This window comes from Pseudopipra pipra, chromosome 5, assembly GCF_036250125.1.
Source record: "Pseudopipra pipra isolate bDixPip1 chromosome 5, bDixPip1.hap1, whole genome shotgun sequence".
Lineage (NCBI taxonomy): Eukaryota > Metazoa > Chordata > Aves > Passeriformes > Pipridae > Pseudopipra > Pseudopipra pipra.
The window spans coordinates 29,732,410-29,759,636 of record NC_087553.1 but is presented as its reverse complement, the minus strand read 5'-3'; the positions used below and the strand labels follow the sequence as shown (position 1 = coordinate 29,759,636).

At 42.0% G+C, this 27,227-nt stretch overlaps 2 protein-coding genes across 2 annotated transcripts; one reads left to right on the top strand and one right to left on the bottom strand.

Annotated features, from left to right (window-relative positions):
- The first annotated feature begins 719 nt into the window (after positions 1–719).
- Positions 720–10,499, top strand: AMDHD1 (amidohydrolase domain containing 1). Its single transcript, XM_064655414.1, has 9 exons — positions 720–969; positions 1,619–1,725; positions 3,285–3,349; positions 3,935–4,212; positions 6,948–7,173; positions 8,164–8,288; positions 9,089–9,182; positions 9,581–9,741; positions 10,176–10,499. Exons 1-9 carry the CDS (start codon positions 815–817, stop codon positions 10,288–10,290), a joined length of 1,326 nt encoding a protein of 441 aa, XP_064511484.1. The 5' UTR covers positions 720–814; the 3' UTR covers positions 10,291–10,499.
- Positions 10,500–13,980: 3,481 nt separating this feature from the next.
- Positions 13,981–27,173, bottom strand: HAL (histidine ammonia-lyase). Its single transcript, XM_064655413.1, has 20 exons — positions 26,807–27,173; positions 26,325–26,385; positions 26,128–26,155; positions 25,757–25,831; positions 25,586–25,658; positions 25,437–25,503; positions 25,214–25,251; positions 25,008–25,133; positions 23,465–23,604; positions 21,881–21,928; positions 21,130–21,277; positions 20,950–21,045; positions 20,776–20,834; positions 19,915–19,995; positions 19,005–19,070; positions 18,736–18,901; positions 16,609–16,743; positions 15,500–15,608; positions 15,330–15,399; positions 13,981–14,282 (listed from the first exon to the last, which is right to left on the bottom strand). Exons 1-20 carry the CDS (start codon positions 27,051–27,053, stop codon positions 14,124–14,126), a joined length of 1,992 nt encoding a protein of 663 aa, XP_064511483.1. The 5' UTR covers positions 27,054–27,173; the 3' UTR covers positions 13,981–14,123.
- Positions 27,174–27,227: the final 54 nt, after the last annotated feature.

Sequence of the window (27,227 nt, the reverse complement as noted above, 5' to 3'; positions counted from 1 at the left end):
ATCTTTTTCTGCTGGACAGGAAAATATATATGCACACGGATGTGTTACAAGCATTTTAAATTGATCCTCTTTCTAAAAGAAAAGGTTTCTAAACAAGATTGCCACTGCCAGAAAGGTGTTTGAGGGACCACTTGTTTAGAAAGACACTCCACTTGCCAGCTGGGAATTACTGGAGCCCTATAGACTCTATGAATATTTGAAGAGAAAAGAAAACAAAAAATCCATGTTGAGAAAAAATATTTGCTCCACGACTCTTCCATCCCTGATTCTGTAGGGGGCAGCAGAATTTCGATCTTGGAATCGGATAAATTAATAGCTGCCCGGATAAATTAATGTCTGTCTGAACATCTGGTGCGGGGGAGGTGTTATGGTCCCTCAGAAGCTGTTGCTGGAATGCAAGCAAGGTGGTGGGTGCTGGAAAGGTGATGGATGATGGAGTCTGGATAAGGACCATGTGGGCAAACAAACGCTCCCAAATCAGAACCTCCTATTTTTTCGGCAAAGGGTAATCTCCGGATGGTACTGTGAGAACTGAGAGCTCTGGGAGGTCCCAGCTGGAAAAGCCGGTGCTTCGGAGCTGATCGTGAACCAGAGCGATGCACGGATGCTGTCCCGTTATCTGGACCGAATCGAGCAAGCATCCCTCCCCTGGAGCAGGCTGCTGCAAAGTTAGGACAGACCAAGCCGGGCGGAGCCAAGGCCGGGTCCGGGGTCGGGCTGAGCGCGGCCCGAGGCGGGACAGGGCGGGGGGCAGGAGGGGCTCTGTCCCGCCCGCCCCGGGGGACTTTGAGCCGAGCGGCGTCCCCGCCACTCGATGCCTGGGGCCATGGCGGGCCGGGAGCGGCAGCGGCTGCTGCTGGAGAACGCCCAGCAGCTGGTGCTGGTCTGCGGCCGGGGAGAGCGGTACCTGCGGCGGGACGGCGCCGCCCGCCTGGCCGTGCTGCGGAGCGCCAGCCTGGTGGTGGGGCTGTGAGTGCGGGGCCGGGGGGGGGCCGCAGGGGTGGCTGCGGGAAGGGGTCACTGCGAGCTGCCCTCGCCCCCAGCGCCGGCTTCTGCCCGGCTGTTGGCTCAGCCCACCGGTGGGGTGAGGAGAAGCCCCGTGCAAGGGGGGAAGAGATCCCCCCAGTGCGGTTCAGAGTTCCCGGTACCATCCCCAAGCTCCACTGGCAGAACGCTGCTATTCAACCAAAGATCAGCCCTGAAAAGGCTGATCCCTATGGTTTCTCAGGGCACGGGGCACGATCCAGCTCCAGGTGATGACAGTTTGATTTCCGTGAAGGGAAGAGAACCCTGCAGATAGATACCCACTGGAGGAATGCTGTATATTTGCTGACCTACAGGAGAAAAACAGTGTTATCTGTCTGGAATTAGAGGAGTAAAAAGGTGTTATCTAGAGGGATCTAAGCAGAGGACATGACAAGCATTATGGCAAACAGCTTGGAACACTTGGTGTTACCTCATTGTTTTCTGTGCATCTGTAAAATGAGCAAACCACCTCCCCACGGGCATCTTCAGTCCTGCTCAAGGTCCTGCCTCTGTTGTTCCAGGAGCTCTGTCACCGAGCACTTGACTTTTCAATAGGCTTGTACGTTCTTTGTTTGTTGTCTCTGGTTTGCAGGGATGGTTGTATCAAAGCTGTGGGCCAGGCAGATGTAATTCGCAATCAGTTTTCGGAAGCAACATTTGAAAGGATAATTGACTGCTCCGGGAAGTGCGTGTTACCAGGTAGGTGTATTTGTTCATAATGATACTAAGGAAGAGCACTGCCAGCAGGTCAAGGGAGGTAATCCTCCCCCTCCACTCAACCCTGGTGAGGCCACATCTAGAGTACTGTGTCCAGTTCTGGGCTCCTCAGTACAAGAGGGACATGGAGCTCCTGGAATGGGTCCAGTGGAGGGCAACAAAGATGATTAAGGGACTGGAGCATCTCCCTTATGAGGAAAGGCTGAGGGAGTTGGGCCTGTTCAGCACTCAGAAGAGATGACTGAGAGGGGACCTCATCAATGTATATGAATGAGGGTGTCAAAAAGATGGAGCCAGGCTCTCCTCGGAGATGCCAAGCAATAGGACAAGAAGCAACAGACTTAGAAACCGAAGCACAGGAAATTCCACCCGAATATGAGGAAAAACTTTTTTACTGTGCAAGTGACTGTGCACTAGAATAGGTTGCCCAGAGAGGTTGTGGAGTCTTCCGTGGAGATATTCAAGAACCATCTGGATGCAATCCTGTGCCATGTGCTCTAGGATGACCCTGATCGAGCAGGGGGGTTGGACCAGATGACCTACTGTGGCCCCTTACAACTTTACCCATTCTGTAATTCTGTGAATGCTGTGTGGTGACAAGTACATGCATGTTAAATGTCACTCCATCCTTTTTCTTCTATATTCATAATGATAGAATCTTGTGCTGGGGACAGAATATCACAGTGTTCCCATCAGGTGTGCTGTAAGGAGAAAATTATGGCACTAGAGGTGATTCTTTTTGGCTTTGTGGTGGAGCTTTGACCTCTTTCTCATCTTTACATGTGTTCCTCTGTATCATAGATCACAACAGTAAGGTAGCTGGTAAAAGTCACCAAGTGACTTTTCAGATTCATCTCTCTTTTCTGCCCATCAGCAATTCAGCCACAAAACTCAGTTTCTCCATCCTGCCCACAGCCAGTTGGAGGCAAAAGGTATTTTAAGTCACATATACTCTGCAACTTTACCTGACAACCCTCCCCCCCCCCCAAACCCTGGGCAAGCCTATTGCATGTTAAATATGCAAGAAGTGTTAGCACATGAGCTGTTAGACCTCCGGGCACTCAGTAGCACCAGCTTCACAGCATGTAGAGAAAGCTCCCTCTGTAGTAAGTGGACTGTTGCTAGAGGAAATGCTAATGTGCTAAGCCTGGCCTAAGCAGTTTGCCTTTTTTGAAGAGCACAGGTTTAAAATCTAATTAACTCTTTCAATGCTTGAAGTTTAATGAACTCTTTCAAAGTTTGTAATTTATCATTTTTTCTACAGTTTGAAAATATAATCAAAATAATATGAAAAACTTAGCAACTGATGCATTTACCTGGAGACATTTTGCATAAGGTGCTGGACTTAAAAAAAAATTGGAAGAAAATTAATAGCCTCTTAAGAAAATCTTAGATATTTGGCTGGCTGGATTTTTTTTTCTCTAACCAATAGAGACATTGTAGGGGAGCTTCCACTGCCTGTTCACTTTTCTTTCATGTTCATAATCCTTTTTCTTGCACATGGAAGTAACTCAAGTGTACATTTACTTTGTTTTCTTTAGGCCTGGTAGATGCACATACACATCCAGTGTGGGCTGGTGATAGGGTTCATGAGTTTGCAATGAAGGTAATGGCATAAAATTACACAGCTGGATTTTTCTTTCTCCTTTTTTTTTTTCTTTAAATGTACAACTATTTCTGCTTTCTAATGACTCCCATCTTTCCATTATAGAAAAATATGTGATTTCTGTCAGACAATCTGAGGGAGGAGGGATGATTTTGAATAGTGGTAGGCTGATAGAGGAGTGTAACTGCAGCCTTTGCAGCCAGCCTTGGCATATTTTTGCATTAATTGAAGCAATATAAAAGTGCTGCCTTCTATTACCATCTCAATATTGATTTTTTTTTCACCTTTTTTTCCACATAAATGAATTTTGAGCTAGGGTCCAGTTTTCCCCTTGGATTCAGAGGGAAGCAAATCTTCAGAATAATTCTCTTTGTGTCACTTCTTACTTCATTTCTTCACTTAAATGGAAGGGAGAGAGGAGGGAAAGGGAGGAGGAATTAATGGGGATTTTTTTTCTCCCCTCGTTGTCTCTCTCACTGCAAAGAGACCTCAAGGCACTTTACAGAATCCCTTGGATAGAAAATGTGCAATTCATAGCTAATTATATGGGGGGGTTGTTTTTTGTTTTCTTTTTTTTTCCCTAAGCTGGCAGGTGCATCCTATATGGAGATCCACCAGGCTGGGGGAGGAATCCATTTTACTGTGGAACACACCCGGAAAGCCACGGAAGAAGAGCTGTTCAGTACTTTCAAACACCGACTGGAACGCATGCTCAGAGCAGGATCCACATTGGTTGAGTGCAAGAGTGGCTATGGCTTAAACTTGGAAACAGAGCTCAAAATGCTCAGGGTGATTGAACGTGCTAAGAGGTCCATGGATATTGGCATTTCTTCAACGTACTGTGGAGCCCATTCTGTGCCGAAGTAATGAGATTGATTTTGCTTGCTCTTGTTAAGTATTACTGCTTTGCATTGAAAACTGGCTGTTATTTTCAGAAAGATTTCTTCTGCCCCACTCCTAAAATGCAACATACTTGAAACAAGTCAGTATTTACAGAAGGCTGTCCTAAGTTTTAATTTGAAAGAAGATGGGGGGACATTATTTAATGACTCCTAAATACCAACAAAACTTAGCACAGAACCCCTGCATGCAGCTGCATCCAGCTGATTCTCACACTGGATGTAACACAGATTACTGGGTTTCCTGTACAGAAAGTTCTTCTTCTTGCATTTGCTGCTATCCTTCAAGCTTAGTCTCTGCCATGAGATTTTTTTTTGTCAGCTAACAACAAAAAATACTGTATTTAATCCTTATATACCTCAGTAGACAAAGTTTAATTACGCTTCCATGCATTGAATACTTGCATACATCTTGTAGCTATGAGATGAGTAGAAAACTAAACTAAATGTGTTTAATCACAATGATTTTGATAGCTCAAGTAGGCATATCATAAAAAGCCTTTCTAGCTTTGACTTTTTTTTTTTTCCTTATGAAAATAATGTCTTCAGGTTACCAGATTTCAGTGTATGAAAGAATTAATGAGGAGTTTTAGATAGGTAGGTGCATGTGAAACATATATATTTTGACATACTAAGCAGCAGGCTGCTGCAAGACAAGGCATGTGAGATGGAAGCAGGCCTATTATGTGGCAATATTTAAGAGATGTTCATTAAAAGAAAAAAGAATACTCCAAAAAAAACCCTACCTCTCCCCATTCAAGAAAACATGACCTAGACATTTTTTTAACAATCTAATTATTTTGTATTTGGGGCAGAATGAGAAATTATCTTTTGTTAATTTAACTATTGAAAACTAATCCTGTATCATCTCCAGTAACTGGAGGATTGTAAAGAATAAAGTAACTAAAATCAGCTGAAAGCACCAACTACTTCTCTCAAGAAGTTCCACTAAAATTTGGAGGACTTAATGGGAAAAAAAATTGATGTTTTACCCAAAACTATATATATTTCTTAGCCCTTCCTTTCTTCCTCCTCTAAAAAGCCTTGGGAGGATCTCAGTCAAAATCCTGAGAAATAGTCTTTCCCACCAATACTTTAAGCATTTCTACAAGCTAATGGAATAAATAAATTCCAGTGTTTTTACAAACTTATTAGCATGTGAGAAAGACAGGTGAACCTTCTCAGTCTCTGCATGCTTCTGTCCCCACTGATGAACATTAAGCATAACAAAATACAGATAGTAAGGATACTGTATTTTAAATAAGGAGAAAAGGCAGTTGGGGATTTGAGGAAATTTCCTGAAGGAAATACTGAATTATCTGTATTTTCCAGTTTAGGTCTTCTTAAATCCTCTTCTCTTTTCAATCAAATGTTTTTGTTTGGAATATTTTGCTTGAATTTTATGCTATCCCTCAAAATTTTTCTCTGGCTTGGGTTTTTATTTTGAATAGGAGGAATTATGAAATTCTTTCCTGGTCCCTCTAGTCATCATTTTGAATCAAATTCATGATTTTGAGAAAGTCTGAATTTTTTATTGTTTTCTTCAGTTGGCAAGGGTTCATTGGGCCCTTTTCATCTTTGGCAAGACATTTCAAAGTGGTGCCTGAGCAGAAGTCTCTTGCATTAAAACACCAGCAGTTTTGTTTTGCGTTTTTGGGCATTATATCTTCTAAGGAGTGAAACCTAGACTTAATGTTTCCCTCTGGTTTGTCTTGGCTCTGGCCCTAATCTTTCAGACAAAATTCCTTCAAAGGCTTCTGAATAAAGGAAGAAAAAGGAGAAGGCTTGGCGTGGTCAAAGCCTGAGCAACCCCAATGACTGTGTCAGTGAGGGGTGAATGAAAGAAAGCACAATTCTGCTCTGATTTATAACTGCACATCCTTGTTTATAAATTCAAGCAGAATTCAGCTTCTTGAATTTATTGCCATTGCATAACTCCCAGTTCAGTCCTGTGTGGCACTCTACAGGGCCAATCTCTGCACGTCTTACAGTGCCGGAAAGGAGAATTGAGATGTCTCAGATATTTAACTGATGTACATCTATCTTTGGATATTAAAATTGCAAAATACTAACTCAACTTCATGTTCTGGGATTATTTGCTCTTTCAAAAGCATTCACTGATTTCTCCTGGGTTATCTCTGTGTAATAGAGGATTCAAAAGTGGTTCTAACCTTGGCAATTTAAACCTTGGGAGGTCCCTCTGATTTAGAAATAGTTATCTATCCATCACTCTAAATGATATAAAAGGAGAAGAGGTAAATTAAAAATAATTACTAGTACTGCACATCCCCTTTGAGCTTTGATATTTGCATAAAAATATTGCATGAATACCATTTAACATATTTAAATACTCATTTACATATCTTAAATAGTTATGTTTTAGAATACAGTATAAGGAGGTCAGAATATATGAATAGGAAAGCAAAAGAATTTGCTTTAAAATATCCCATATCTTGGTTAGCATCCAAGATTCCAACCTTATAACAAATATACAGTAGTACAGTCTAATATTCTTTGAATGGAAAGTAACTCATGTTTCAGAGTGCAGGAAGTACAGTGGGTTTACATTTTTTAATCTGAAGTTTTTTTGAGTGATTCATATTTACATCATTTCCTAAGTAATCTAGTAAATGGCTTGAACATGTGCCAGACTTCAAAGGTGTTACTCATATAGCTCTGTAACATTTTGTTTTCATTAGAGGGAAAACTGCTACTGAAGCCACAGAAGACATTATCAGTAACCATCTCCCTAAACTGAAAGAACTCAACCTAAGTGGTGAAATACACGTTAACAATATAGATGTGTTCTGTGAGAAGGGAGTCTTTGATCTGGAGTCTACGAGGAGAATTCTTCAAGCTGGAAAAGATATAGGGTTACAGATTAACTTCCATGGTGATGAACTCCATCCGATGAGATCTGCTGAGGTGCGCCTTTCTTACAATTCAGTTAAGCCATTTTTGCTCTTATGAGAGCTGAATCTGTGAAAGAATTGCAGCTTTCAAAACTGAGGTTTTCTTTTCTAAGACTTTATAAAATAGACCATTCATAGACATGTATTTGTATCAGATGATAGGAAGTGCAGTACTTGTGCAGCTTTGGAGTTAAGGACATGGGAGGAAACCTCGACCTCTGGGACTAATGTGCATTGGCTAATCAAACATTGACTTTGCTTATCTTCCACATGGGATACAGATGAGGAAGGTGGATATCCACGAACCCAAGAATGACAAAAACATGGTTTCTATACAACTTGAAAAATATTTTTTCATTAAATGTCCCATTAGCAGTGACAAGTCAAGTGTGCACTGAGCACACTCAGCGGTCTTATTACTCAGACCAGTATGTCTGAGCACACTCAGAGGGGTAGTTTAGTCAAGACTACATTCCCAAATATCTTGAAAAAGAAAGTCACTTTGAGACCATGTTTTACCATTGTTTAAACATTGCTTACTTCCTGTGGGGTCTGGTCAAGTTATTCTATGCTGTATTTAAAAAAACCAAAACCAAAACAAAACTTGATTGATCATAAAAGCCTTTCTGGCTTCCCCATTGAAGGCAGCAGTTGGACTTTTAGTTCTGCAACTAGTATCAGTTTTGTGAACCATTTTCTAATGTATCCTTTATGAACAGGAGTTGATAATGTTTTTATCCCTGGCTCTCCCATAATTTGCATGGTTGGCTGTTAAAAACACTACTGAAAGTATGCTTTGGCTCCGTGGATGGCTAAAGCTTCTGCAGTAAATTAACAAATATTTTGCCTCTGTACTCTGTTTGTTCTTTCAAGCATTCTTTATTATTTCTCTTCTAGTAAACTTTACGTTAATAGTGAATTGTCTCCTCTAGTTGTTTGGAAACAACTTTATTTTACTGAATTAATTGAGAATAGTGAGTAATTCTCTTGAAAATTTGCTTAGCTTGGAGCTGAACTAGGAGCCCGGGCTATCAGCCACCTGGAAGAAGTTAGTGATGAAGGCATCACAGCCATGGCAAGAGCTAAGTGTGCTGCTGTCCTTTTACCAACAACTGCCTACATGCTAAGGTAAGGCCACTAGATAGAAGGAAATCTTTCATAACAGCAAACCCATATTTGTGGGTTTAGGGTCTTTTAATGCAAAAGCGTAAGCATGTATCCATGTCTTTGGGATCAGACTGGATCAGTGAAGACAATCACAAGCACACAGACCTGAATGAGCCTTATTTCTGATGGAAATCCTCAAAAATCTGTTAGACTTCTGAGAAGTCTCACAATAGATTTGGAATGGCTTTACAGTGATTATGACTAAAACTTCCCAGTGAACGTATTTCATAGTGTCCACCCTTGAAAACACCCAGACTGATTGAGTGGCCAAACAATTTTGAAATGTTTATTACAGATATTGAGGATATTGAAAAGATCTTTTGCATTATAATTGCTAAGTAAGAAGATCCTCTAATGTATGCAGATTAAATTCACAGACTTAATAATCAGGAAGGGACTATTGCATTGCATGTGCCACTGCTTGTATTTGGGAGCCTGTCTCTGAAGATGTAAGGACTAGAAAATTAGGGGTTTTTGAGAAATGGAGATTTCCACCTTGTAAACTCTGGCTGAGGTCTGGATAAACACCAGAATTTCAGTGTCCTGGAGCCTGATGGTTGATACTGACTGCTGCCACATGCTATTACTGCAAAAGCAGTGGATCATACTTCCCACTTATGTTGTACGTTGGGGGATAGGTAGGGATGCAAGAGGACAATTTGGGCTTTCATCTCAGCCAAACTGAGTGATGACTTTTGGCTTTGTAAATCATTGTATAATAACTAACCAAATCCTACTGACAAGTGTCTTTTTCCTGATAGACTGAAGCAACCTCAAGCTCGAAAAATGTTGGAAGAAGGAGTTATAGTTGCTCTTGGCAGCGATTTTAATCCTAATGCATACTGTTTTTCAATGGTAAGCCACTCCTAATACTTATGACACTGCAAAATTATGAAATTCTTACTAGTACAACTTGTGTATAGACCTTGGATGCTATTAACGGTCTTCGTATTCATGAAGAGAGCTGTATGCCCCACACAGGCAGCTGCTCATGCTTGTTTGTGTGTGTTGGCAGTTTTAGCCAGAAATTCTTGAAAATGGAAGGGGTTCCATTCTTTATATGCACTGAGAGGCTTATAAAACAAGCTCTTGAATTCCTGATTTTAGAGTTCTCATTTTGGAGTTGGTAAGATTTACCTTACGTGGAACAACTCCCTCTGTTGTGCAAGGAAGAAGGAGAGTGCTTAGGGATTTGAAGTATAAACAGCTTTGTGTTGCTGGTAACTCCCATTTTCCCCTTACTTGTCTACTAGCCTATGGTGATGCATCTGGCCTGTGTAAACATGAAGATGTCAATGAATGAAGCATTGGCAGCTGCCACCATTAATGCGGCTTATGCTCTGGGGAAATCGGACACACATGGCTCCTTAGAGATCGGCAAGCAGGGGGATCTTGTTATCATAAATTCATCAAGGTTTGTTCTTCCACTGCCATTTCAAATGTGCTTTAACATTTGGGACTTTGTTTTTCACCACATTTGGATAGCAGAGAAATTACCTCTGCCTTAAAAAAGGGACACTGCTAGCATTTCAGACCCATTTTCATTCTCCTTACTCATTCAGTGGACAATAGAGCCTAAGATTTTGGGGCTGTTATTACAAACAATCAATGCCTAATAACAAATTATCTATTAATGCCTGTTTATTTTGTGGAAGAAATTCTCCACTGATCTGTATATCAACTCACTGCACTCATGCAGCAAGAGTCAAGATGTACACATGGAATAGTATTTTCCCATTTTCAAGCAAATATTTTAAAATTTCCAGGTATAATGGGTATGTGACCTCTTTGGGTATGTGACCTGTTTTTATGCAAGTTTGTATATTCTTAAACATTGTGTCTTTTTAGGTGGGAGCACTTGATTTACCAGTTTGGGGGACATGAAACACTGATCAACTACGTCATAGTTAAAGGAAAAGTTGTCTATCAAAATGAGACCTGTGAGACATTGAGCAGTTACTGAGAGAAGAAAGTTACTTACTAAGCTACTAAAATCAAATTAGCATGGAGTATTTCAAAGCAAGAGACAAAATCAGATTTGTAACTACCAGTAGATTGTTTGCCAGCTCACGTTACTCTTATTCAAATAAACTTTACCAAGCATTACCCCGTTGGTACTTCTTCATGTCCATTGTCCTTCTCTCTGCAGCAATAAAATAATTTCTAATTGTATCCATCTGAAATAAGACCGTTTCCAAAAATGGTTTCCTATACAATTAATCCATAAAATTATTGTATTTAAAAATAACCCAAACAAACCAGCAATCAATAAATGAAGTTTGGATCCAGGTAGAAGTTATTGGGAAGTGTGATGTTAAGTAACCTGTGACAGAGGGGCCAGGGGCTCAGGCATGCACATTTGGAGTGGCCTTTGGCTATGCTGGAAGGTCACAGCATGCCAAGGCAATGTTCACAGCTCCTGGGTCTGCTCGGTCTTGAACTCAGCAGATATCAGGAACCACAGTTATGGTGGGAAACACAGTACCTCTTACCTCTCCAAAATACCAAGTCTCGATTCTGCAGCCATGAATCAGCTGCTCTGCAATACGTTCCTTTGCTGAGAATCTTACAGCTCCTTTGAGGTTTTAGGGGCACAAGAAAGAGGAGAGGAAAAGGCAATCAGGTACACCACTCTCTGGGCTGCTGAAAGCTGGGGTGCATTGTAAGTTAGAGGTTGAGCCAGGCCTGCTATTAGAAATTAGTGATGCCAAAAACCTTAAAGTTTACTCTTAGAGGCAGTTAGCCCAGTGAGGTCTGATGAGTACAGCCAACCTCTCAAATTTTCAATTACCTTGAAACTTAAAAGAAGATCACATGCAGTGTCATTCAGATGTTCATTTATTCTAGGCTGAACCTGAAATAACACGAAACATATTTGCTCGTGGAAGTTTGAATGTGATGCTGATAAGTTAAGCATGACAATTCCTACTCAGAGCCACGTCAAAGTTTAAGAATCTGATTTTTTCAAAGCTCTCTTTCTTTTTTCTTTCAGTTACTACTTTTTTCCAGAGTTTGTACCATCATTTGGGGATGCAGTATGTAATAAAAAAGGATGATACAACTATGGAGAGTTTAGGCTTTTGCAGTATTTAAACAGAGGGTCTGGCGTAGGGAGGGTCTATGAATACACGTGGACTGTCTTTTCTTCAAATTTTCAAATGGATGGTGGCTGCAGAAACAAAAGGGATTTGCTTTCTGAAGGTGAAGTAATAAAACTACACCTGACCAGCATGAAGAACTTCACATAAAAAATAATTATTGATATAAGCAGGTGACACAACCTGTGATACAAAGCAGAGTGTTTAGTGAACCAGACCCTAAGGGAAGGACAACAGTGTCAGTCTGATTAACAGATATCTGAAAGTCATCACAAACATATATGAGCTTTAATATGATCTTCTGATCTCCCTAAGCCATCCCATATAATATTTTTGTTCATGCTTTATTTGAGCCAGGTTAGCCAACTAAATCAGTTTTTAGAACAATGTAATGGAATTCCTGCCACCTGACGTGTTTTCCTGCAAGCAGATGTTGCACCAGATGTGGGTGTGGACCTTTGTTTTTATAAAGCTTGAAAGAACAAGTATGAAGTCACACAGTCCATTCTGCCCAAGACAGCCTTCATAAATAACATTTATCCAGGGATTTGGTAAGTCTGTCAGGGAAGGAGCACAGGCATTTCTGAAATGCAGTGTGGTGCCGGAGCGGTGCCTCTCAGCTCTGCACAGTGCAAAGCTAAGGCCACCATGCTGCAGTGTGTGCTGGTGGTTCCTCGGTCCCAGGCAGTCAAAAGCAGAGGTGAGTGGGAAGCAAGGTCCAGAACCTCCTCTCTGAAGTGCCTAAGGCATTTGGAGCCCAAGATTGCATAAGGAAAACCTCAAATATTCTCTTTCTGGACAGGAATAGGCATTCATGGCCTGAAACTACTGAAGCGAGGGCATTCTGCTCTCATGCACAAGCTCTGATGGGAACCTCAAACTATGTGCTTGCCCGAGCAGCTCGGCTGAATCCAGCAGCCACTTGGGAGTGTGCCCCAGGGCTGCAATTAGTGGCAGTTTGCAGTTAGAGTGTGGGGTTATCCCTCAGTGGCACAGCTGGCCTGAGTGTTCCTGACAGCCAGTTATGTGGTTCTGCAGTTTACAGCACTAGTACCACCGTGGCTGTGCAGCTGCCAGGGAAGGCACATCCCTCTGGAGTGCAGGAAGTTTTTTGCTTTTAGCATCCACAGTGGTTGGGAGTGAGACATAGGTAACATGGACGTAGGAACTTCTGCCAGCTTTGCTGCTGAAGGAACTGTCAGCCTTAACACAAAGCTGAGGGCAAGTGGTTGATCCTACAAGATACAATAAGCTTGGCTGTTCATTTTCACTCATTTCTAATTAATACCTTATTCTATACAAAATGGAACAGCTTCAGGAGGAGATTGAGATATGCCTGCTACAGAGAGCCTCAAGCTGAAAGGGTAGGGACTTTCTTGGCACATGAGGGAGAGACAGGATGGAGATGCTGCACCTCAGGTGCAGATGGAAGGACCTGAACTGGGAGCTCATGTGCCATGGGTGTCCTAGTTCTCAGGTCTTCTGGCCAGGTTAGGTGTCTCCCTGGTAGCTTGCCAACAGGCATGAGCCCCCTCCTCAGGGCACATTTAACATGGCAGGTCTCAAACGCTCAAGGGTAGCCCCACACTAGTGCTTTGGCCACCCCTTGCAGCATAGCCAATAGCCTGGGAAGATTTCCAGCCCATGCTGAATGCCCCACAGCCAGCTCAGTAGTGCCATGTCATCATTGCACCATGATGTGATATCTGTGTCCTGACTCTTCCCTTGTAAAATAAAGCCTGTGCCAGAGGTCAGTGTTGTAACACAGAGAACATGTCATAAGCCCTTGGCAGCCAGGCAGATACCTGGTGAGCCATGGGAGTGTAGTTCTTGGTGCTATTGCCTCAGCACTGGTTCACATCCACCATTCCTACACCTCCTCCTCCCCCTTTTCTGGCCCCTGTTTCACCTGTCCTCTTTATTTCCAAATTAAGCTTTTGCTTTACATTTTCATCATCACACATGACAGGAAAATAGATTGTTATAGTCTTATGTGAAGCCTCAGTTTATTGATTGCAGATGTGAGCACATAGCTCTTGGAAAGCTGCATTAGCGTGGCTCACTTCAGTGATGACATCCACAGTGGCTGGGAGTGAGACATAGGTAACATGGACATAGGAACTTCTGCAAGAACTTCTCCAGAATATTTGTTCTGGAGAAATAATCTCCATAGCACATTCTTATGCACTCAGCTTTTCTGACTTGTGAAGCACCTGCTCAAAAAATGCTCCTGTTATACAAGAACCTGTACTTCACATATGATCTGCAAAAGAAAGAAGAATTAAATGTAAAGATAATTTTTCTTGTGGCAAAATGAAGGGGACCACAGCAGTTACACAAAGTGGAAAAAAAAAGTGAGAATATTAAATAGGCTGATATCACTGGCACAAATGAAGAGAAAACAGGCAAAGAGCTGACAAAACAAGTACAGGAGGCCCTGCATAAAACATCCACTGGCTTCAGCAGGAGTCTGAATGATTTGTGTTCAGAAGTTCAGGAAATTCAGTCAAAACCACACTATCAGGACAAAGTTGTCTTTCACATGTCAGGAAAGCAGTGAGCCATTTCTTTAATATCTGTTTGTACTCCTGAGCTAGACAGGCAAGTCCCCTGAGTCACCTGGAGAAACCACATTGAGTTTGAGTAGAACAGCCACCCTCAGACAAGGTCTGGAAAGGATCTGCTCTCTACCAGAGGATTAGAGCTCTTGAAGTTCATCCTGATGCTCATGGTCATGACTAACATCAGCATTCATTCTCAGCGATCCCAGAGAGAAAGCTGTAGGTGAAATGGGTCTTGATTCAGGGATATGTTCCCTCCTGTACTTTTCAATGTAAGGGTTAGCCACTTCCCACACCTGTGAAACAAGAAAGTGAAACAGCAGAGTCAGAGGCAAAACAAAAGGTCAGCTAAGACATCAACTCGCAAGTTCAGGAAGCCCTGTAGAAAAATTATCGAGGTTGAGGTAGATATGGGTAGGAGGCAGACCTGTGCAGATATACTGTATGTGATCAGCAGAATCAGAGAGGCAGAGAGAGCAAGGTTTAGGGAAAAGCATGTGGATGGAGTTGACAGGGGATGGGAAAGGATACAGCTCCAAGGGGACAAGGTGAAAGGATTCAAGGCAAAACCACTTTGCCTTGTCTTGTTAGCTGGTTAATGCTCTGTGTGCAATAGTTGGGAGAGAATTACTGTAACTTACAACAAAACCACTTGATCATGAAGGGGTTGGGGAAGTAAAACAGAAGCTGGCATGGACAAAGAAAAAGGGGAAGGACAGTTGTTGGGGTTCAAGGCAAAAAAGGAAAATGCTCTACAGTTCCCTTTGTCTCTCCTCCTGTAATGCAAGAAAAAAGGGGGAAGATTTTCTTCTCCCATTTGCTTACTCTCCTCAATTCTTTTGTTATTTTTGTGTTACAAACCAATAAAATAGATAGATCCTAAAGGTGTACACTTAGCGTAGGTTAACACATATCACCACTGCTATTCCCTCCGCCACGTCCCCTTATTGCTTTGAGACCATGAACAAAGGCCTTCAGGCTAGGGAACAATCACTGCCCCAGGAATAAGGATCACTATCTGGAGAGACTGTTGATACCTCCGGACATCTGTGGGGTTATAGGACCCTGCCCTCAAACAATTCAAAGTTGGACCTGTGTCTGGACCCTGACAGATTTAGAAGTGTAAGCTACTTATAACACAGGGCAGGTTTAGGAACTGATTTCTAAACCTATCCTCCAAAACTAAGAAAAAACAAATCTCAAAACATCTGGTGGGATTGCCCCAGGCAGAGGAGTGCTTTTAGTGAGGCCATGCAGGGCACGTATGGAGGGGTGTTTCCAGAGTAGAGCTGCAGCCTGCTCTTTGGGACAAACTACTGCGCATGCCAAAAGCCAGCACTCACCTTCTGCTCCACAAGCAGCCTGTGAGCTGCTTCGATGTCTGGGGCCATGAAGCGATCCTTCATCCAAGGCCTGTAACGAGACACATTGTGAACATCGGCCAAACATTAACCACCACCAGCAGCAGCTGCTCCCCAGGCAACCTCTGGGGGAGGCATTTATCTGATCTTACCTCACCACGGAGCGCACAAGGTCATAGACCTTCTCCAATGGGGTTGTTGTCCTCAGAGGGCGTAGGAATTCAATGCCCTGGCAGGCGGCAAGAAGCTCAATAGCCAGAACTAGGGAATCAGAACCGTGAAAGGGATGTTTGACAGGCACAGCTCAGGGGGAGGTTTCCTGTATAAAGCTACTGCTGGCCTTTGTTCTGGCTGATATGATATGGTTTCAGGCAATGTGAAAAAACAGTGGATCCACACACCCCAGAGAGCCACCCCAGTGACAGGAGTGTTTCATGGATGGTGTTGGGAGCAGTATCCAGCACCTCAGCAAGCAGATTTTGGGTCTCTGCTGTACAGACCTTTCAAGTGTACCAGGAACTTCTGGTCACCAGAGTCTTAAAACTCCGGGAGTCTCTTCCAGGGTGTCTTGAATATTCAAATTAACGTCCATCATAAATCAGAAAACCTTTTTAGCACTGAGAAGAGAGAGGCCTGAGCTTTAAAAGGAAGTTCTCTCTCTATAAAGCTTGCAAGAGCCCACGTGAAAACATCAGTAAAAATATAGCACTTTGGAAGAGAGTATTCTGTCTGGAGAAGCTGGCACTGTATCTGCATACTCACACCCCATCATTATCAGTAACAGCTCCTCATTTTCATGAGTCAATTCACCCAGGAACTGAGTAAACCAACTGGATCTAGGACACTCAGTTTCTTAGCATGATGTTGAAATACACGGCTTCCTTATCTCGTTTCTTTGCACCCAAAAAGTGTATTTCTGTAAAGTAAGTCTTCAGAGCTCTCAAATGTATAAACTGGGCAAGTGAGTTCAGCACTTGTGTACTGCGTATTACTCTGTTCTCCTACTAACAGCTGACACCTTATCTCTGTACATCATCTGGCAAATAAATAAATAAATCAAAAGCAAGAGAGCTTTTACCTCATTTCCATTCAAAAGATCTAAATGCTTGTACTTAATATGTACTTAACACAGTATTTTTAGACAGTTCTTTTAGATGCATTAACTCCCTTTTTCTTAAAATCTATCTAGAATGAATGACACTAATATCTTCATCTGGTTACATCCCAGAGGTCTATCTGAAAATCAGCATTTTAATTTTACCTTGTTCCACGTGTTCAATAACTCTCAAAGCTTTTCTTGCAGCCCATCCTCCCATGGACACGTGATCCTCTGTAGCAGCACTAGTTGAGAGGGAATCCACAGAAGAGGGGTGGCACAAGGCTTTGTTCTCAGAAACTGCAAAAAAATCCAGCACAATGAGTGTAGGAGAGAATGGGCAGGAGACAGAAGAAGCAATGGCCAACCTGGAGCACAAAGCCTGTCTGCCACTTTGGGTCCAACTACTGCTCCTCTTTCAAGGATGCATCCATATTTTACCTGGACTGAATCATTCGTAATAACCACCTTGATAACCTTTGCCTCTATATTGCAAACAATATCAATCTTCAGATGCAAATATTAGCCAAATATAGAAACACTGCTCACTCTTCCCCATCTTCAGGCTTGAGTTGCTCTGGCTCAAAGGCCTGATGGCATTAAAGAAAAAGAGCAGACAGCATAACCAAAACACAAGCCTGGTCTTGCCTGTTTCTCCAAGGCCTGTAAAGATCACTGGTTCCCTCTTTTTTTTTAGGGTTACAGATATCACCATTCCCCTGATTTCAAGAAGACAGCTAGAGATCAGCATCTGGTCTCCTCATTGGAGCTGAGGCACTCAAAGAACTTCCTCTAGAAAGATGCAGGAGTTTGATATGAATCCTCTCCCACCCTCATTTCACAAGACTGATCATATCCCTGAGAGTGACAGCATTCCTGCTTTGAAAGCCAGGTGTGAGCCCTGGAGTAAGTCTCTCAAGTTGCACCCCAAAGCAAGGGGAATTTGGCTGCAGGAAGGGCTTTGGGCACTGTTTGATGACAATTTGAAGTTGAGAGTTGCTCTTTAGAAGAGAAAAAATGAAGTCTGCATTCACAGAGCTCTGGCTGCACTCAGGCCTTTTCCTTTTGAAGCCCAGCGGGATGCTGTGTAATGCCCTTGCCAAATTAGTGGCTTCAGAAAAGCAACAAGAGCAACAGAGGGGTGGTGACACAATTGCAAATAGGCTGGAGTGACACAGTCCAGGACCAGAGCCCAGCTGGCGCATTCAAGCAGGTGATGGCAGGTCATAGAGGCTGCATGTGGCCACTGCAAACAGCTCAGTCCAGCAGCATAGAGCTCTTGGAGAGGGGTCAGAGACACGTCCAGTGGCATTGCAAAACATCTGCAAATTTTTTGCAGCTTTATCTATTAATCCTGGCAGTGAACAAGATTAGCTGGTACACAAACACCCTAGAAACTGGCAGAGTGATTTAAAAAATATTAGTAGTAGCTTTTTAAAAAAAAAGAAAAGGAACTCAAACTTCAGTTTAGATAAAATCCTGTCTATTTTGACCTGGAAAAGAAGGTTTTGACCCCTGGACTCCTGGTGTCAGCAGAGACCACAAACACCCCAGAAGCTGGGGTGCAGAAGTGTGCTGCGAAACCTGAAGCCAAGAAACAGCTGAGGCCTGGAGCCACCCTAAACTCTACCCAAACAAAAGGTAAGTTTCCAGCCCTCAAACAAGGGGACCAGATCCACTTCCCAAAATAGCCTCCAGGCTATCTAGTACATCAATTTAGTTAATTCACTTTTTTTTCAGCAGGATATTTATCTACTCATTTATCTGACATCCTCTGTTCCTTTGTCTGTTTGCATCTTTTGAAATTTACTGTCTTCTCAGAGCATGTTTACCTTTATATTGGCTCATGTTTTCCTGAACTGTAATATCTCAGCAGCCAGCAGGCTTTTTGTTGCCTTAGTCATGAGTGCCAGAGAAAAAAATGAACTAGTGCTTAATTTCAGTGTGCTCCTCTGATAACTAGCCCTGGGAACTCCAGTCTTCTGAGGACTATGGGGTCTGATACTGATGTACTGACCTGGCCATCAAATGGAGACACAGAGGGCCTTCCACTTTTGGGGCTGCTCAGAGCACTTAACCTGCCCAAGAGTCAGTGCAGAACAAGGAAGAAACCTGAGCTGAAATAATTGCAGCTGCACTCAATGCTCAGACTTTGCACCCAAACAGCACAAAATATGTGGAGAAGAGACTGAAAACAGGAGCGAGATACCTTTGTATCTACTATTAGATTACATCTGCCCTGATAGAAATTGGTCTGTCTTGCTCTCTCAACGATACTGCTCAAGCACTCACCCAGGGCAGCTGCTGTGCAGTGTGCAATCATGAAGCCTGAGTTCAGACCTCCTTCAGTGACTAAAAATGCAGGCAGTTCACTGAGTGAGGGGTTGCAGAGCCTCTCAATTCTCCTTTCACTAATTGCAGCGAGTTCATGCACACCAATTGCCAAATAGTCCAGAGCCTACAAAAGAAAAAAACCTCATTAGACCGGATGACAGAAACAAACAAACAAACCAAAACAGAAACGAAATACTTTTTTTTCCTTTCTCCAAATGCTTAATTACCTTTGCAGGATATTCACCATGAAAATTTCCTCCAGAAATGGTCTCTGCTCTTTCAGCAAACACCATCTTTAAGGAGAAGTTAAGGCATACACATCAGTGAAATACAGTTTACATGAAAGATATCTGCCAGTCATTGGAATATCTTAACTGAAGAAATGTTTGTGCCAATAGGCTTTTATTTGCAAGCACATTATATTACTTCCGCAATTTCACTTTTCAGGAAATGAAGACCCAATCTCAGTTCTCCAAACCTCTAGTTTCAATTTTGACATGGTTTTTTTTTCAAATAAGCTACATAAAATGAGGTCTTTGATTGAGGGTGGGGAGGGGTGCAAAGAAACACATCTGTTTGGATGCTAGAGTAGTTTTTCAGCTCCTTGACAGATTCTTCATAGATGATATTATGCACAGCATCATTATACTGCTGACAGAAATCCAGCCTTGCTCAGTGTCAGTGCAAAAACTGTGCAGAGTTTACCAGGCTGAGCCACCATGGTGCTTACCAATCACACGTCTGTCTATCTTCCCTGACCAAGTGGAAACCTTGCTCTGTAGTTCAGGTTTCACTCACGCTGCACCAACAGATGCTTCATACACCAAGTCACCATTCATTTGGTTGCCAAGTCCCATCTATCTGACATATTCAATCAAAGCATATGGACTCTCATCTAGGAAACATTTAACGTGCACCAAAGCATATGCACACATGGTTTCCTTGCCCCAACACACACTAGCATACCTCCAATACAGTCATGGGGAAAGGGAGACAGGCTGCTCTTGCAGCCAATGGCACTTATTGACCAAAGCCAGCTATGACTTTTTTGCCTCCTGTGCAAGTATTTATGCAGAAGAAAAGGATAAAAAAGGCCAAGAAGAATTTTACATAGTAATAAAGTTATCAAAAAGATACAGGGTTGTCCGTGGCACTATTGATTTCAGTTGTCATTATGTCCTTCACAAAAGCAATTGTATCATTTACAACTCCATGGACCTAGAACAAAAGACATTACATCTGAGCTTAGTATCTACAATTAGTTTATCTTCAGGATACTAACTGAGCTGCAGGGACCCTCTTTCCCATCATCCCATTTTACATCCACACATGAAGATAGTCCTGGATTTGCATCACTGTGGGACACTGCCCATCCTGGACACTTGAAAGACTATATTTACTATTATTATGGCAGTTTTGCCGAAAGAGTAATCAGAATATGATATTCTTTACTTGTTTGGGTTGGTTTGCCCTAAATGGAAGATAAGATATTTATTCAGAGGCAGAAGTGTTATTAGGGGAGAAGTAGCCTTACAAGAACCCCACAGAAAACAAAATCTCTCATTAATTAATTACACTCCATTAATTCCACTGATTTAATAGTTTTGCTCCTGTTAAATAAAACTCACAGGATTGAGTTCTTCCAACATGTTTGAGATACTACACTCTGTCTGCTTTTGGAAACACTCAGTTCATGGTCTTAACACTAATGCAGATGAAACTTCCTACAAAACCTGCAAGCATGGAAACCAGCACCTTCCCTCTGCTTCCAACACCTGGCCTCCTCCACATCTGAACACAGCTTAGTTAGACGTTTCCTGATGCATGTGTGCATGGGATCAACAAATTATATGTCTCCATTAACACTAACTTCGAAGTGAAGACGAAACAAAATAAAACCACTTCCTCTAGCAGAGTCAGACAGTACATAACTGACAGTATTTCTGAGGGAAACTTCACTGTCTATTGTTGGGAAAGGAGATAAAAGCCAGTTTTTACCTGAGGGCAGCAGCGCATTGTGTATGCATCCTGAACTCGGTCACAGAATCGATGGCTCTCTAGAAGGAACAAGGGAAGCAAAAGACAAATATTTCTTACACAAAAGCATTCTGTCCTGTTGAAGGACCCAGCCTGTTCTGGTAATCTGAGATGGTGAAGGTTAAGGTTGTTCACCTGCTATTTCTGATGGATGATGGTCAGAATCTAGAAGGGACCTGAATCGAAATGCCACCTCAGCCTGCCCTCGATGTGGCCGTACTGCATGGATGTCTAGTAATACAAGTTAGACTGTTAGGTTTTGCCTCTCTTGCCAAGAGCTGTTAAGCAAACAGACAGGGACGCACCAGTACCCACCAGTGTCAAAGGCCCTCGTTGTGCCCTTCAAGACTTCGAGTGTGAGGGCAGCGACTATGTCAGCCTGCCTCGCTATAGCCGCGGCCCTTTCAACCGCCTCACATCCCAGTGAGGTGATCATTTGTGTCCCATTGATGAGGGCCAGGCCCTTCAAAAAGATAGCAGATGTTAAGCAAATTCACTGCAGTTATTTCACACGCTGTGACAATTCCCCATCTCTCTGACAATTCTCTTTCTCATTTGAATGAAAGACCTTTGCTCAGCTTTCTAGACCATCCTGAAATCATAAATGCACAGCTTGATGGTGCATCTTTGCTACATAAACTGTCATTGCTCATGATGCTACTAAGTCACAGTAAGCACTTTTGGAACTCCAGCAGTTCCAAACAAGTCAGATACGTGGTTCAAGTCAGTCATCTGGGCTCTGCTATGGCCAAAGGGCAGATAGGTACCTTGAAGGTGCTTTTTAGTCAGCTGTTTCAGGGTGATATAAAGTGTTTTCTGAAGAGGCCTTTCTCTCTCCACTGACCACAGAGCCAATCTAAATACCAAGCTTGGGTCTGACATTTCAAGTCAAGTAGGGTGACACTAGGAGAGGTGAATCCCACTCCCAATAACACTTCATTAATATCCTTCTGAAGTTTGAATTAAATATATTATTAATTCATTTAATGCTGTTATTGTATGCATAAAGCAACTAATGATTGACTATGCTCGTTTTCCATCAGCTGGCATCATTATACTTTATTACCTCTTTTGGTTTCAAGGTAATTGGTTTCAGTCCATGGGCTTCCAGGACCTGTGAAGGAGTTTAATGACAAGATAATTAATGAAAAATACTTTTCAGTAATTTGAAAAATACTTTTCAGTAATTTGATCGCTAAAAGTTTTAAATCTTAAATGTTTCCATGAACACAAATATTAACAAATTCCTTAAGTGTTGGGGGGAAAAGAGCTTTACATCATGAACATTTAACATATTTTTTTCTGCTGGGCTAAATAAAGGATAGCATTTTTGGGCTTCCAAACTAGCACCTCATTTCCTAATGCTAGTAAAAAAAGGTAGTAGGAGCACTGAAGTGAGATACTGTCACAGCCCATTAACATCTTCTGTATTTTAGATGACGGAAGAGAGTAATAGGAAAGAAGACTGGAAACGTCTTGGGAAGGCAGTTTTGCCTACACTTTGCCTCATAGCAGTTTTGGCTTGGCATAAATTATTCCTTTATAAATGATTCCCTAATCCTTTCTGTAGAAAATCTCTAGTGACAGGAGTCATCCTACTCAGTTTATTCGATACATGATGATTCTATAGGGCAATTGCTCTTGTGGGAAATTCAGAAACAGCATAATCTTGTTTCTGAAAAGAATCTCTCAACCTTTCCAGCTGAAGAGGTGTACAACTCAGGGGTGTACAACTGTAACTTCTGGTCCTGAAGGTCCAGGACACATTGGTCTGCTTCATACCTACTCCTCTGCCTCAGTAGTCCTCAATACTTCTCCAGTCTGTAGTGATGTACAGCTATCAATCCATGAATAAGTCTGGTAATCAAATATTCATAGATAGGAGTGATAGGTGTAGTGGCACAAACTACCATGAAAGACTTTGGAGGGGCCCATCTTTGTGATACTCAACACAAGATCAATCTCTTGATGTATTAGTGAGAGAAAAACAATTGATTAAAAACTAATTCCATTATAACACTTTCATCTTGTGGAGGAGGATAATATAAAGGTTCCTTGTAACCCTAGTTAATTTATCAAAAATGATAAAATAAGTGATAAAATGCTAAATACACAAACCCCTGTGTATTTACTTAAAGCAATTATAAAATCAGTAGAAATTTTACTGCTAAATTCCTGCCTCCAATAAGTGTCCAGGTACTCTTAGTATCTGATGTTTTGAATTTGAGAAGTGGCCTTGGATTTGTTAGAAAAGCGCTAATGTTCATGGAGCTGAAGATGCAGTAATAGTTCTTTCATAATTGATATCATTTCCTGTCCCTCTCTCTAGTTCATAAATGTCATCACTGTGGTATTTTGTATTGCAATACTATGGCATTATACTTCTTGGGACTTATTAACATGCTGCTTATTATATCTGCTCCAGTGACATGTGAGTCAGCTATTGCATTCTCATGGATCCACCTTCCTCAAGGCAGAGGATGAGTTGCTAAAGGCAGCCTAGTCCCAATTCAAACCGGTACAGAAACTCTGAAGACTTTTACATGTTACTAATCTGAGCAAAAGCTCTCTTTCTCTCAAAGCTACATGCAATTCAGAAAATGAGTCACCAAGCAGGAAAAAACCAAACAATCAGGTGCAGGAATCTTACGTATTTAGCATCAGCCCAGCCACTCTTTGGGGACCACATCTTTCCCTCTCCAATTAATCCCAGAGCAAGATGAGAGAGGGGGGCCAAGTCTCCACTGGCTCCAACTGTCCCTTTCTCTGGGATATAAGGAAGGCACGATGCTAGAAAGAAAAAAACCCAAACAACTATTAGAGCTTCACCTTGATACACGCTTTGGAAAACAGAGAAGCCAGCTCATAAGTGTGGTCACAGTAACATCCTGCAATCATGGACAATGGCACCAACAGGACTACTCTTGTTGCAGTCTGGGGGACCACAGCCCAGGGTGATTGCATCTACAGCCACGTAGCCAGGCAGCTACAACATCACTCCTCTCGGGTCTCCATCACAGGGTGACCACCTGGTGTGGACAAAGCTCTCAATTTCTGACTCCACTAAACACTGGGTTACTCTTAGAAACCATCTTTGAGCTCTCTTCCCCCCATCCTAATCCTCAGGGAACTGAAACGTGTGAAAATGAAAAAACGGAGCCTGGGAAACTGCAGAAAAAGCTGGGAAGGGACCAGTCTGTTCCTCTTCTTTTGCAGAGCTAAACACAGAATTGCAGCTCCTTCACCTGCTGCAGGAGGAGGAGGAGGAGGAGGAGGGTAAAACAGAGGGCAGCACAAAGACTGTATTCTTAGGGGCTCACATAAATGAACATGGCTCTTCTCTCATATATATCTGGTCTATAGTCTCAGAACAATCTTCCAATCTGCAGTTTAGGAAAAGGAGAGAAGGAGAGTTGAACCTAACACTGACTATAGGGAAGGTGCTCTTTGCTCATCACTGCCATACTGTCATCATACTGTCATGCCTCACCAGAGGGACCATCAATGGTCATCAGATAATGAAGAACACAGCCACCCCTCTAGTTTCCCTGCCACAGCAGCGGGCAAGGGAGGGAAGGCCACCCAGTTGGAACTGCTGTGACAGTTGTGGCTATGTGAGCTGCTGACTAGCCACGTGCTTCTGTGTGGCTGCCTTGTAGCCCTTGCTTACAAACACCTCTGTAGGTCTCAGGGGGTCTACTCACAAAAAGAGGTGCTGCTTAAGCTGCTCTGCTTGACAAACACTAACACATGTAGTTTTCTATATGGTAATAGCCCACTTTCCCCCAAAATCCAGTATCCCTAAAGATGGTGTCACACACATTAGCACCTGACAGGACAGAAGTTAAAGATTTGAGGCTTTGCAAAAGTGCTTGCCCAGAGTTATCTTCTAAGTCAAGCTTAATCTTGAACTAATTATTATCTGACCTCTCAGAGGCTCATTTTCCAAACTTCTATCTGTTGCATGCATTTCTTTCAGCCTTTCCTGTCAGTTCATCTCATGCTTCATGTCCTTCAACAGAGGAATGGTCTCCAGTTGTGAGCTTGTACAGCCAAGCTCTGGTCCTGATCTCTCAGAACCACCAAGTACAAAGACCAACATCTGTAGCTTGATCCATTGAGTTACACCATTTAAGAAAATAGTTAAAAGAAAAAAAATGGGAAATCAGGATTTTCTTTAAACATCTTTTTACCATTAAATGCTTCAATAACTTGCTCGAGGGTTTCTAGGGATATTCCACTGTATCCTTTGGCCAGGACATTGATTCTCAAAGCCAGCAGCATGCGAGATCTCTCAGGGGTCAAAGGTTTCCCCACACCTGAAACAGTAACCCTCTCAGTTACTAACCCACTACCAACAGAGGCAGAAAAGGGAAACATCAAGCCAGTCTCTCATTACCTGCAGAATGAGAACGAACCAAGTTCACTTGAAGCTCCCTACAGAAAAAAAAACATGTTAAATTCCCCAAAAGTCTCATCAGGTTTTATTTTGCACAAAACAGAAGGAAATACTGAAGCAGCTCTCTCATTAAACCCCACAGTATAAATGTATAGGGTTGAACTGCTCCCTCTTCTTCCTTTCCTGAGAAGAAAGGACAGAGAAAGCTGCACAGACAACTTACCTCAGCTTACTGTTTGGGATGACAGTCCTGGCAAACTTCCCAAACCCTGTGGTGATTCCATAAACAACTGCAAGAAATGTACTGCTGGTTAAGAAGGGAACCTGATGAAGTTTTCTAAACAATTAATAGTTAGAGGTAAAAATATTTACCTGTCTGTTCATTTACGATCCTTTCAATCACTTCTCGTGATTGTTTGACTTTAGCTTCAGCTTCAGGTGTAAGCTAAAACATAAGTAGTTTAAATACCAGTTTATTTATCATTATTTAGTTGTAGAAAAATAAACATGTAATTTTTAGCTGTGTTTGTTCAGAATCTTTACCTTTATCTTGTAGAGCCCCTTTCCTAAATTGACCAAGTCCTCCGTTGTTAAGCTGTTGCCATCTAAAGAAATATACTACACCAAAAAATCACTTTTTATTTTGGGATATAGATATGTATAACATTGCTTAATAATCAGAATAAATAAAAAATACAGCCAAAACTCAGCAACGACAGGAAGCTTCTGCATGCTCATTCATAAGACAGGAACTCAGTGACAAAAACATAATAAACATATCACAATTTAGTTTCCTAGACCCAGCCAATCTAACAGCCCCTGCTCTTCTGAATGCTGCAATGGCTTAACTCTCAGCATGTTCTGGTAAGTAGTAGGATTTGTTACTGAGTTATAAAATCATTGGTGATTCCTACCTGTTCTGGTTCTCGGTATTTGCTGTATCTGAAAGTTCTGTAAAGGAAAAAGGGCAGACAAGATTTCTTGGGTAGTAACCACTTGATTACAGCTGGAAATATGTTTTAAGAACAAAAGAACTCTAAAAAAATGAGGAATCTAGAGAATCATAAATCTGGAATTGTAAAAAGTTCACAAAGCACTCAAAAAAGGATACAAATGAACTCCTTCTGGCTGAGATGGTATGAAATCTGGAGACATTATATCTCCTTCTATAACTAGAAGAAATATGCAGAATAAACACAAAGAGGATTAAATTGCATTCTTTATATAAGTTGTTATTCATTACAATATACAGTAGTAAGAATTGTAATTTGCAGTTATCAGCCCCAAACATATTTGTATGCTTCTGGGAAAATAACAAGTATGTATTATTTAAGGTATTCCAAAGGCAAAAGCAGAACAGCTTATACTATATATAACAGCATATACAGATGATGTATATAGAATCCTGTACCTTCTAAACCTTATATAGGTCTGTTTCCAAAAACTAAATATTCTTAAATGATTGGGCATTTTTCCATAAAAACTGTAGACTATCTCAGGCACAGTTTTAGATGAATCTAGATAAAGCCACCGTTGGCTGACTCAGATGCCAACACAGTCACCCTGCAATACATTGCTTAAGGTTTTGCTTACCAACTTCAACAAATTCATTGTCCTCTAGAGCATCTCCCACTGTATCATCAAGATCCAACAAGCCAAGTCCCTTGCACCTTCGAATGTAAAACTTCACTTCTTCCACTGAGGCAAATCCCCCATTGTCAGGTTTGTTCTTCATGTATCGCCTCACAGCTTCCTTTCCCAGCCACTGAATGGTGTTCGTGGAGCTTAGGCATGGCACTGCCAGCCATTCTCCTCGGACATGCACTGTGTATCTCGGCATGCTTTCTCTCCAAAAATTATTCCTTGACCAAGAAGGGCTGCAGTGTGGAGCAGCCTCACATTGACCACGCGATGGCCTGAAGTGCCTCTCTGGAGTCCAGTGTTGCAATCCGAAAGAGACAAAAATCCACCCTCAAAATCCCCACCTTTGTAAATAAGCGAGATCGATGTATTT